At 43.5% G+C, this 12300-nt stretch overlaps 1 protein-coding gene and 1 long non-coding RNA gene across 2 annotated transcripts in view; both read left to right on the forward strand.

Annotated features, from left to right (window-relative positions):
• Positions 1–12300, forward strand: part of LOC308335551 — a 522414-nt gene that overhangs the window by 486785 nt on the left and 23329 nt on the right. The gene's annotated exons all lie outside the window — the stretch shown is intronic.
• The window catches only part of arsj (arylsulfatase family, member J), a 31779-nt gene continuing 23329 nt past the window's right edge, over positions 3851–12300 (forward strand). The window contains exon 1 of the mRNA XM_080792603.1: positions 3851–4922. Coding sequence (XP_080648729.1) covers positions 4564–4922 — 359 coding nt within the window. The 5' untranslated portion in view covers positions 3851–4563. The remainder of the gene's footprint in view (positions 4923–12300) is intronic.

Below are 12300 nucleotides of genomic sequence, written 5' to 3' on the forward strand. Positions count from 1 at the left end.
TTGCAAGGTTTTCCAGACACCTGTGATAGAGCGAACATTGTGGAGAGAGTTAACACCTGGCCATGGGTGATGTCTCAATACATATAGTCAATACTATTACAGTAGTAGCTGTTTACACAATTAACCATGTGGACCCTAATTCCCAAGCAGTGTGTCGGGACCATTTGTGGGTGTCAGACCAATTTTTATGCATCCCATTTTCTTTTGCTACATTAAAAATATATTTCAAAAGGTTTTAATAAAAAATATATATCTGTATACATTTTAAAATGAACAAACAAATCTAAGAAATTCCATGAATTAAAAAAATATATATAATTAAGAAGTAGTGAAGATAGCAGATCTACAAACTCGCAAGACGTCGTGCGCTTGTAGATTTTAGATGTGTGCCGGACAAACGTCTAATCTCTCTTTTTGGGTCTTGACCTGAAAAGTTTGGGAACCACTGTGCTAACGGCATTAACCAAATGGGTTCCCAGATTGCCTGAACCCTAGCACCGCTATTCTTTGGTAAGAACATTTGGCGAAAGTTTGCCGATATACACTCTCACAACTCGTGCTGTAGATCAGCAATTATCCAAAAAGATATTTTGGTGTAGAGGGGAAAAAGGAAGGGGCATATACGTACAGTCATAGATACAGCACAGCAGTGATTCTCAACCACTGGTGGGCCATGGAGATTTTGCAAGTGCGCTTCCAAATAACGGTGAAAACACTACGATTCTAAAGGTGTGAACTCTAATTAGAACCACACATACAGTATAGGGGAACTCTGGTCAATAGGGTTAAGTATAGTTGTAAGCCCTATATTGTTGTATAGGACTACGTCAAATAGCGAGGATAGCCGATCTACAAGCTCTCAACGCTGGCATTTTCCCTGAATATTTAAACATGTCATTGGTGAGTAATGTGCATGCAGGGCCCTTGTAGCGTTGCCCGGTGTATCAAAGCCCTTAATCATGTTCTTAATGGGATGCAGAAGACATGGCGATAGGGTACACGAGATAGCCATTTTATATCAAAGCTTGTGGCTTACCGGTAATCTATGATAACAGGTCATTATCACAGTCACAGACACGCAGATATGGATAACAAACACACTGCTGTGCTTTGCTCATGTGATCCTGATGGCTCTCCATTGAATTAGCCTTGATTGAATTACAGTTACCGTGGCAAAACAAACAACACAACCTCGGAGAACAAGATTACACCCAAGGCAGCGTCACACAACACAATTATGATTATGCATACAAAGAGAATGATGTACATTTTCACAAGCCACAGATACAGTATATATGAAACATAGTATGTGAGGCTGGTATATCGTTCCTGTCAAGGGGAAACCTCATACCATTATGTCCAAATCTGTTACTTTTCAGGATTATCATCAAAAATTCATCTTTTGTTTGAAAGCGTGGTCTTTATTTGCTAAAATGTTTGGGATAAGACTAAGAGTTATTGTGTGTGAGATTGAGAGAATGGGAATGTAATGCACAATCTATGTAAATCAATTTGGATAAAAGCGCCATATAAATGCACCATTTATCATTTAATAGTGGCTAAGGTATAGTAGCCTATATAATTAGTTGAAGGTATCATGATGGTATATATTATTCTTTCACATCTTGAAGCTCTATGACAGATTCAATCATACTGTACAGTATGTATGCTATTTCTATACAAACTATTATATTATGCCTGAGTGGCTCGTTTGAGTGACATATGGTTGACTCGCCAGACATCACAAGTGTTTTCCCACTTATATGAAATCTCTCCTGGGCTGCGTTAATCAAATGCCAGCAGCTTACTGGAGTATAAAAACAGAGAAGAACATGTTTTTCTTTTTCTACGTCCCTGAGGAGTCACAGAAGAGAAACTAATCAATTAGAAACTGATCTCAAGAAAACTGATTTTCAATATTTCCCCCTGCAATCTGGGGACTAAAAACCTTTCTTTTCAACAAGGCATTTGCTTGATGCCATTGTGTTTTTAAACTTGAAACTATTTTCTTAACTGTGTATACAGTTCAGAATCAGAATCTTTATTGTCACAGTGAAATTCTTGGTTGGTCATCATTTCAGTTTAAAGATAGCATAGAGCATAAAGTGCATAGTACAGTACATGACTAATCTACATGATACAATGTGAATGCATCATACATGCATACTATACATACATATATAATACAAATAAATAAAAGGTCATGAATGTGATGTACGTGTATAATATAAAGAGTCTATTAAAACAGACAAATTCAGTTCAGTCTGTGCAGTGACACCCAACTTAGTTCCCACCCAACAATCTAATTGTTGACAAGTAGAAACTGTTCAAGAGTCTGGTGGTGCTGCTCTTGATGCTCTGGAAACGTTTGCCCGGCTGTGGGTGCGGCAGTGGCTTGAAAAGGCCTATGGCTGGGGTGATGGATGTCCCTGAGGATGTTTTCGGCCTTAGCCACACCAGAGTAATATAGTAGCCTACGAGAGTGGAGACACTAGCGTTGACTCCCATTGTAACAATGGAATGCGGAAGTGCTCATTCTATCTCAATGGGATAGTTTCAGCCATAGGAGCAATGTTTGGAACTATTGCCAATAGGCACCAAAGCGTGCTAGCGTTGACTCCCATTGTAACAATGGAATGTGGAAGTGCTCATTCTATCTCAATGGGATAGTTCAAGCCATAGGAGCAATGTTTGTAACTATAGCCCATAGGCACCCGCTTTGTGGTGAGATCAAAGCGTGTCGCTACTCTCCACTCTACACTCTGAGCCACACAAGGTCTCTCGCGTATATCTTGGAGAGGGGGAAACTCCCCTCCCACGATGCGCTGTTCGCACCACCCTCTGCAGTGCTTTCCGTTCTGTGGTGGTGCACTGGTGCAGTTCTCGAACCAGGCAATGGTGCTGCTCGTCAGAACGTACACTTTCAATGGTACTCTTCTAGAATGCTCTGAGGATGGGGGGGGGCTCACTCTGAACTTATTCAGGCGCCGCAGGCAGTAGAGTTGTTGTTGGGCCTTTTTCACCACTTGTGTGGTGTGTGCATGTGGCCCACTTCACCGTGGTGAAGTGAGGGCAGAAAAGGGCAGAAAAGTGAAGAAGCAAAAGTGAGGACACAAATTGTGATTGGCCGGAATGAGATGATATATGTGTGATTTTTATTTATGACTGTATGCCATGTGGCACTTTGAGAGTGTGTCAAATAGGCCTATAGTGTTACAAAAAAATAATAATATATATATATATATATATATATATATATTAAAAATAATAATAATATATACACAGTACCTTTTTGCAAGCTGTTAATAAAATGTTCAATCAAAATTAGAAGGACAATATCAGTCTTTCTACTTGATATTTGGGAGAGGGCGTGTCTGATAAATATAGTTTAATATCCATTTCACTTCAGTAGGCTAAATATGCATGCTTGATGCTTCCCAAAAACGTAAAACTCAAGTTATTGGTGTATTTCTTTTTTTTTTTTAATATATTTTTTATCCCATGATTTTGTAACCCATTTTTCACCCCTGTGTCAATGTGATCCTGGGCTCTACACATCCTCCGCCAACCTGGGGAGAGCAACGGACTTAACTCATGCTTCCTTTATGCTTGAGTGTCCAAGTTGCTCCTTTACACCTGACAGGGGGGAGTTTCCCTGGTTGGACGTAGCGCGTGGAAGGAACACGTTATTCCAACCAGTTCCTTTCCCCTCCATCAGGCGCCCCGGCTGGCCAGGGGGAGGCATCCTTATTGGTGTATTTCTAACCAGGGCAGGCTAAGCACAGTGGCTCAGAGCGCATATAGACCTAAGACCTGCCTCCTCTGCTAGTGAAACTGTGCAGTGTGCACCCCTTGTATGTCAGAGTCGGTCCTTGGACTCACTGCTGCTTGGAGGCAGTTAGTTAACAGTTACAAGACGGTCCACTTTTGAATCAAGCTCAATGAAGACCATCCATTTAGTGCTGTGCCTGTGCTGCGTTACTGCGTATACCGATCCGTTAATGTGACTTTGGGAACTATAGTCTTGATAACATTTTTGAAAGCTTTTATTTGTGTCTATTTGGGAGAAAGATGAGATCATTCCGAATCCGAACTAGAAAGTGACAGCGCATCGTCTTACGTACAACATTAGATTCAACAACAAACCTGAGTGACGACAGTCTATGAGACGAAGTGAACATGAAAAGCGTTTTATGAAACTGCAAGCCTGCAAGGCACCGTCCTCGTTTACACGTGGAAACGCCTCGTTGTGCTTGTGTAGCCTATGTCAAGTTACAGTTTTTAACACCCTCCTCCTCCCCTCCCCTCCGTCGCAGCTGGGATGTGTTCGGTTCATTGGACTGATTGTAGCAGGAGAGGACGAGGACTGGCAGCGTGAAGGACAAGAATAATGCGAACCCAATTTCCAAGCGTTGCTGTTCCCCTCGAACATGTGCGACACGCCGCCCCACGACGGACCCAGCGTCCCCGCTGCAACGAGACGCAGCGCAGCTGACAACACAACCCCATCCAACTACTGGGCGTAATACGCGTAAAAACGCGCGATCGGTCCCCAGCAAGACGATGTTTTTCGCCTGGATCCTGGCGAGCGTCCTGGCGGTGGTGGAGGGAACGCGGGGGCATCACCAGTGGGAGAGCTGGCACAACCGCCACCATCAGCAGCACAACACCAACAACAACAACGCCGATCATCTGCGGCGGAACCAAGCGAACGAACTTGACATGAACAAGCCGGCCGGTGGTCAGCCGCCGCATATCATCTTCATCCTGGTGGATGACCAGGGCTTCCGGGACGTCGGCTACCACGGGTCCGAGATTAAGACGCCCACCCTGGACAGGCTGGCAGCGCAGGGGGTCAAGCTGGAGAATTACTACGTGCAGCCTCTGTGTAGCCCCTCCAGGAGTCAGCTGCTGACTGGCAGGTAATTTAAACCAGTGGAGTTTTTTTTCTTTTTAATTTCAAGGACCCCCAGTTGTTTGGTATGCAATTATATAGGCCCCATAACTGTTCCCCTGGTAGTAGGCTATTAACTGATTGAATGTGTCAGCTGTTACTCTGAGAGTGCACACTCTCAGAGCAACAGCTGGTTAATTTGGTTCCTATAGCTATCAGGACAGTCATTAAGCTGCATGGGACCCCTCAAGGACCCATCTCAAACGTTTTCATGTCAAGGAGTCAACTCAGGATCCCCCCAAATTGAATATGTATTTGGCTTCACAGACAAGTTACAACCATTTGAAAGAATTGTGTGCCCATAAGAGAAGATTCGTCAACATTTTTGTTTCGGGTTGAGCTTGTCGATCAACATGTTTTTGAAATAGCCAAAACATGACATAGGCTGTTTTAAAAAAAGTGTTTAATGGGAGATTAATCGAAAAAACACATCGGTATTGGCCGATTTGAGTTGTTTTTAGATTAATCGACATCGGTTCGAGTAATTAATCGGTCCGATTAATTGGTCTGTCTTTATAGATAAACAAGTCCAAAGTAACAGCTTGAACAGATCTACAAGCTTACAATATTAAATATAACGGTATTAAAGTTAAATCTGACTTGCCTAAGCCTGCAGTGCAGACACCCTGTTTTCAGAATGGACAAAATTATTATAATTTTTCAATACAGAATGAGATCATATCGGTGATATCGTTTATCGGCCATAACGGCAATTAATTATATCGGATATCGATATCGGCCAAAATGTCTCATCGGCACATCCCTAGTTTAAACTGTTCCTCATTTTTCCGGGGGTCCCCCTTGGAACACCGCCAAGAGCGGCCGGGGGTCCCCGGACCCCACTTTGACAAGCAGTGAGCTAAACAGCCAACATCCACTCCAAACCTACAGTGTATTCCTCTTCACATGATTCAGACAAGACACAATTGAGTTTGTCGTTAATGAATACGAAAATGTCTTGCATATGGACATGTTTTCTATTTTATTTATCATTGTTTGATAGCTGGTAGCCTTGTGGTACCCAATGGCGTTTTACATTACTGGTGACAGCAGGACCAGAGAGAAAGAACATCGTCATCTATTTAACCAAAGTCAAATGTGATAAACGCACTGAATGGTGCATGGCACTGCATGCACTGCACATGCACAATGACTGCATCCACTGCAGCCTATGTCTTTTAGCATCGATATCTTGACATGAGTGCATTATAACAATGAATGCACCAATAGGCTAATTTATGTAACATAACATGCACAATATACTTCTACTATCTGTCTGTCTGTATGTCAGACTATCAATCAAACAATGACTGTGTATACAGTACCTACTGCGTGTGTTTGTTTGTGTGTGTGTGTGTGTGTGCGACTGTGCGTGCATGTGTGTCAGCACCCAATAGAACTTGTATTCTAGTACATTTGATGTTGCTTGTGCGTCTTCCTGCACTACAAAGGCAACGCATCAATATGGCTGTGTTTTTCTTCCCATGGTGATTTGTTAAGTGTTTGCAAGTGGTGTCCCCCAGTCCCCCCGGTGTTTTGGCTGCGCTGAAGGAAACGATAGGGGAAGATGTTAGTGTGGCTGGGCTGATTATATCGATGGGGGGGGGGGGGGAATGGTGGTTTCACTTTGTAGTTGTGTTTGTGTTTCACATCGGCAGTTTTCCTCCTCTGTTCGTATATACGTGGTTCTGTGGTTTTTTGTGCGTGTGTGTGTGGTTTTTTTTTTTGCAACCATCTGTTCCACTCCTTCAGAAGACGGCGGAAGGGTTGCCGCCTGCCGGGCACCTCTTTTTGGCAAAACGTCCCGGGAAAGTAATGAGAAAAGTGTGCCACCCCCCCCTTCCTTCCTTAGGGCACTCTCAAGCCAGATTTTGTTGCGGTCGGGGCAGAAACCTCTTAACTATATATTTTAACTTTGTTTGTGTTTCGTAAATTAACGCCCTGCTTGCTCATCATACTACGGCGTCACACGAAAGCACCCAAAGTAGCAGATCCGTAAGCTCACATGAGCTTGAACTGAAACTGAAAATAAACTGTCAGAAATAGCCAATCTACAAGCCTGTGAGCTTGCAGATCGTCTATTTTCCGTGCGGGTACTGGGGTCGATTGTCTATTCTTGGCGTGACACTATCATACCACAAGAGCATTGAATGGGGCTCTGAAAGCACCCATCCGTCTCTTGACTGTAGAAGTAGGGGGGGAAAAAGCCACTAATATCCATGTGGAAATGTAGGTGTATATTCAATTATGTTTCCAGCCTATGTTCCTGAAGGAAATATTGAAATGGGAAGGGGGCGGTGTGGCGGTGTGTGTGTGTGTGTGTGTGGGAGGGGGGGGGGGTCTGTGATTTAAACCAGGCGGAGATGCTTATGCTTCACATAAACGCACACATACACATGTGCGTATATGTGAAAAGCTCTATCTAACGGCACACACGAGGAGGGCTTACACTTACAGCTACGATTCCGCACACGTCGTCCCCTCCGAACGAAGAGGGACGCTTGATCTGTTCCAGATGTATACCCCCACCACCCCCCACCCCCCCTTGTACCTTGTGCACGGCGGAGCACAACACATGTCGACCATTGTCTGGGCCAATGATCCGTTCTATGGTTAACATTAAAACGTCATGGACTTAATGCTTCTGATCCCCCTTTTATCTTAGTGAGCTGGCTGGCCCTTGACTAAAGTGCTTAGGAATTAAGTTGTCCTGAGGCTTTTTTTTGTTGTTGCTTGGTTCTCATGCCAGTAGTTCTCTTTTAGTTCATTTTCATGTTAAGGACCCCCACGGTGTCGCACCAGACCCCCATTTGAAAAGATTTTGTGCTGGAAACCCCCATAAGAGAAGATTTGTGTTGTTAGATTTAGTACAGTATTCTAAAACTGTCTAACACAGTGGTTCCCAAAGTGGGGTCCAGGGACCCCTAGGGGTTCTTGAGGGAGTTCCAGGTGGTCCCCAACTAAATTATTTTTAGGAACCATGAATGTAACTCAGAGAGTTTACATTTGGTTCCATTTGTACACTCTCAGAGTTAAATTAACTTTGATTTTACTATATGTTATTGTATTGGGGTCCTAGAGATAGAAATGCCAATAAATAGGGGACGGTAGCCTAATTCAGGTCAAACCGGGGGCCCTAGAACCGTAAAAACCTTGGCATATATTTTCAAATATAAAAATCTGTAACAAGAGTCTACAAATGGACCCATTTGTCCATTTGGTTTCATTCGTATACTCTGAGTTTAAAATAAACAGTTCGAGAACCACTACACTGGGCTAACTTACAGTATAGCCAGTGAAAATGAGCTGTTCCTCATCTTGGGGTCGAGCCCCTGCTCTGGTAACCCCTCGAGGACCCTTTAGGGGTCCTTGGACGGTACCCCACCTTGACAACCAATGCCGTAGACTTAATAGTCGAGGCAGAAAGTGTGGCCAATAAAAGTTTGGGATCAAAAACCTGTCTGTTTGGGTGCTCAGAATATGTTTTATGTTGTCTGACGAGGCGAGCGGCTAACACAAATTTAATCCGGTTTCCCTTTTTCTCATTTTCCCCCCTCGACCCCATCATAAATCACCCCCATGGGCCGTTTCGGCCCGACGCTACTGTTTTTCCTCAACTGTCACCCAGATGGACAGGGATGTCTTGGCTCATAAATTGCCAGTTGCACCCCATGGGGGGGAGTGACAGGTCAAAATAAACATCCCGATAGCCCGGGGCCTTATTAATGTCACACAGCCGGAGAGAAGGGACGTCTACCAGTGGTGTAATGTTACCAAGTACATTTACTCTAGTAGTGTTAGTGTTAGGCAGTGGTTCTCAACCTGTGGGCCGAGACCTTGTTAATACCTTAAAAAAAGTAAAGAAAAACACCATTACTGTACACAATACTAAAATACCTGATCTACAAGCTCGCAACGCTATTTTCACAATATTTTATCTGTGGAACCGAGTCAAACTAAATGTAATGTCTCAACTCCTACTCCTACACAACTGTGCCGAAAGAATATATATTCAAAGATTTGCAACACACTTTAAAGATTTTTCAAAAATGGCAGACCTACAAGCTCATTAGCACGAAAAAAGTTGATTTTGAAGGAACTTTGTAGACTTACCTTCTTAATGGGTTAAAGTGCAAGGCTGCGAGCCATATCATCTGTGCTTCTTTTTTAAATTTATTTTCAAGAAGATAGGACTTTACTTGTTTTTTACTTATTTAGGTAAAATGACATGTCATTACATGGCTTCCTGAAGGGTGACACAGTTAAATCAACTGGGGATTTTTACTGTGCATAGACGGAATGGCCAAACCACCCATGGTCACTCTGGTCAACCCTGTCTGCAGAATGCCATCATTATCCCGAGCCACAAACACCATGCTTTAAGACCGTTGACTCCCACTCGTCCAAGTGCCTTGACAGGCAGATCGCTGCACTGTGAGAAGCCTGAGTGTTACATCTACTCAGGAGGGGTGCAAACGTAACCAAATAGACCTGTAAGGTTAATTAGGTCCAGTATAGCTCAGCCGGCCTTTGGACCACAAGATCGGGGGTTGCACCGCCGACTCAGCGTATGAGCAGCACAGCTTGGGCGCGGCAAGCTGTGCGGTCAGTACTGGGAGCTGATGGTAGTAGGTGTGGCGCTCCACCTCAGCATTCCATCTCTAGGACATTGTAACGTGGATAGAATCCCTTGTTTTGTAGACTTGCCGTGCTTTTTGTCAATTTTAACTATCGAGTCCATGGCCCTTTAACTCTGGAGGATTGCACTGTGTATCCTGTGGGGAGCCTCCTCCCCTCCTCCACACTGCGGGGTCCCCTCCCCTCCACACACTCCGGCTGTAATGCAACACCTGTACGCCAGAGCCAGGTCTGACTGACACACACAGAAAGTCGCTTGTCTCGAAGGTCCTCTGGGCTACTTTCTCACCGCTCACTGACCCCATGGCAACATGCAAGAGTGACCCGAGCTACCGGAGCGCAGAAGGGGGGCCGGGCCCCCACGTTTCAGGAACCCTCGTATGAGCCTCCAGCCCTCCACCTGTGAGAACCGATTAGGTTACTCAGACCCAACGAGGTTAGGGAGAGAAGTCGGACTGTCTAGGGCAGTGATTCTCAAACTTTGTTTCAAACTTTGTTTTGCCCACAGACCCCCATCTGAAAAGGTTTTGTGCCAGGGTTATATAATGTACAATCTTGCAGATCTGCATCTTTGAATGCGTATAAATGGATAAAGTGATTAAAACTACTTGCTGGGGACCCCCAGAACCCCCCCAAGGACCCCTGGGAGTCCCCAGACCCCACTTTGAGAACCAATGGCCTCATTTATATAAAATGGTTTGTAGGCCTACATACTGTAGAAACATTGTGCTTAACTTCATGAATGCCTGGCAGATCTCTATTCTGGGTTTGTGAACATTCAGCAAAAACAAAACAAACAGAAAAACTGCAGATTTACAAGCTCACGTGCACGTTGTGAGCTTGTAGCTCGGCTAAGTATAGTATATTTGTTAAGTGGTTAAAGGCCCAATTCTGGAACATATTGAACATATTTTGGTGCTATTTTGAACTTGAATCAAAATCAGTTTAGTTTTTTTTGGATTTGAAGTGTAGCTATAATCTTAACTACATCATGTTATCATAGCTATCTTTAATACGACCAAACAGCAGTACAAAGTCGAAGAACCCTGGACCTTTTGAAGAGGCCATGGAGAGACACACGTGCTGTATTCTTTGTGTCCAGCTGTTGGAAGCTCCAGTGAGGAACCCTTCAACCTCCTGTTTACAGAAGCTTTCAGTAGAACATTGCATGGCCGCCTCGCCACCTGTGCCGCTCCGCATCACAAGATTTTCCAAGCCCCCTGCTTCTCCTCAGAGACTCCGCTGATGAGATTAGAGGCTTAAAGCAAAGGGCTCTGAACTTCCAAGTCCATGGCTTTTGAATTATTACGCTTTATCCAGCCCACCGCGCTCTTCCCACTGTGTCGGCTGATCCGCTGAAATGCAGAAGGAGAGTGCAGAGGTTGTTTTCTGACATCCTGCCCTTTTAAGTATTGTAGATGTAAGAGGATTTGTTCCCGAGGTTTTGACATGCTTTCTCCGTTGTCCATCACATGAGGTCCAACGCTTTGTTCAGTAACGGAATCGCTTTTTTAATCACTTAGCCCCTCATTTTTATTTTATGAAAAAAAGAAAAAAAAGAAAAATCCACATAAAAAGTTAGAATATGAAGAAAAGAGGTTTGTGCCTGACAACAATGAAAGGCCTTCTAAATCCTATAAGACTTATCTGAAAAACACAATATAGCTAAAAATCTACACAGTTCTAATGGGTTAAGAGTAAGTGATTTGTAATTGATAAAGATAGCGTCATGTAGTCTAGTGTCTAGTCTTGTCTAGTCGACTAAAACTATAACGGAAAATGTTCGTCTCAGCTCACGTGTCACGCTGCGACCCGTAGATTGGCTATTTTCAGCATGCAACCAAACTGCAAAATCAGCCATTATGACGCCATCAAGGCCTGCCAAAATACACTTCAGTCGACTAAATCAACTGTAGATTTAGTCGACCAAAACTAGACAATAAAACATTTAAGCTGACTAAAATGTTACTAAAACTGAAAATTCATTCAAAAGACTATGACTAAAACTAAATTTAAAAAAATCTGTCAAAATCAACACTGGCGTCATGATGGTAATACTTCCAAATGCTACTGTTATCAGGTCATTGTGCGCTACATTTTTTTCCACCTCATGGACTAAAGTGTGTCATCATAAGTCTGCTTGAACATATTAATGCTTTCTGACAGCATGTCGATTCTGGCTATTTTCCTGCTAGATTCCAAAAAGGGGGGAAAATGCAAGTCGTCGCTGTCAGGCAGAAACCTCTTAAGTCCAAAAGTGAAAAATAACCCATGTTCCAAATCGGTCCAATGTTTTCATCATTCAGTCACTCTTGTTAAAGCTACACTATGTAACTTTCTACCCCAAATGGGAACCCGGTTTCCTGTGCAAGTGCTGACATCTTTACCATTGTGCTAGTAAAGCTAAGCTTGCCTGCTTGCTCAGGGGATAAATTTAATCTCAGGTCAAAATTAATTAAAACACCAACATGGGTTCCTGCCCAGAATGGGTTAAAGATCCTGCATCTAGGTGAGACATGACCTTTGACATGATCTAAGGCGTCATTTACACTGGCAGCCAAATCTAGCCTGAATCAGATCTGTTCCACATGAAGATTGACATCCGATTTGTTTAAATAAGTCTAAATGCAGACGGTTCACATGGAATCAGATTTTTTTCCAATGTGACTTGAGCCACATTCAGAGGTGGTTTCAAATCTTATTCAAAT

The sequence above is a fragment of the Protomyctophum bolini genome, assembly GCF_963924005.1.
Source record: "Protomyctophum bolini genome assembly, chromosome: 20".
Taxonomy (NCBI): domain Eukaryota; kingdom Metazoa; phylum Chordata; class Actinopteri; order Myctophiformes; family Myctophidae; genus Protomyctophum; species Protomyctophum bolini.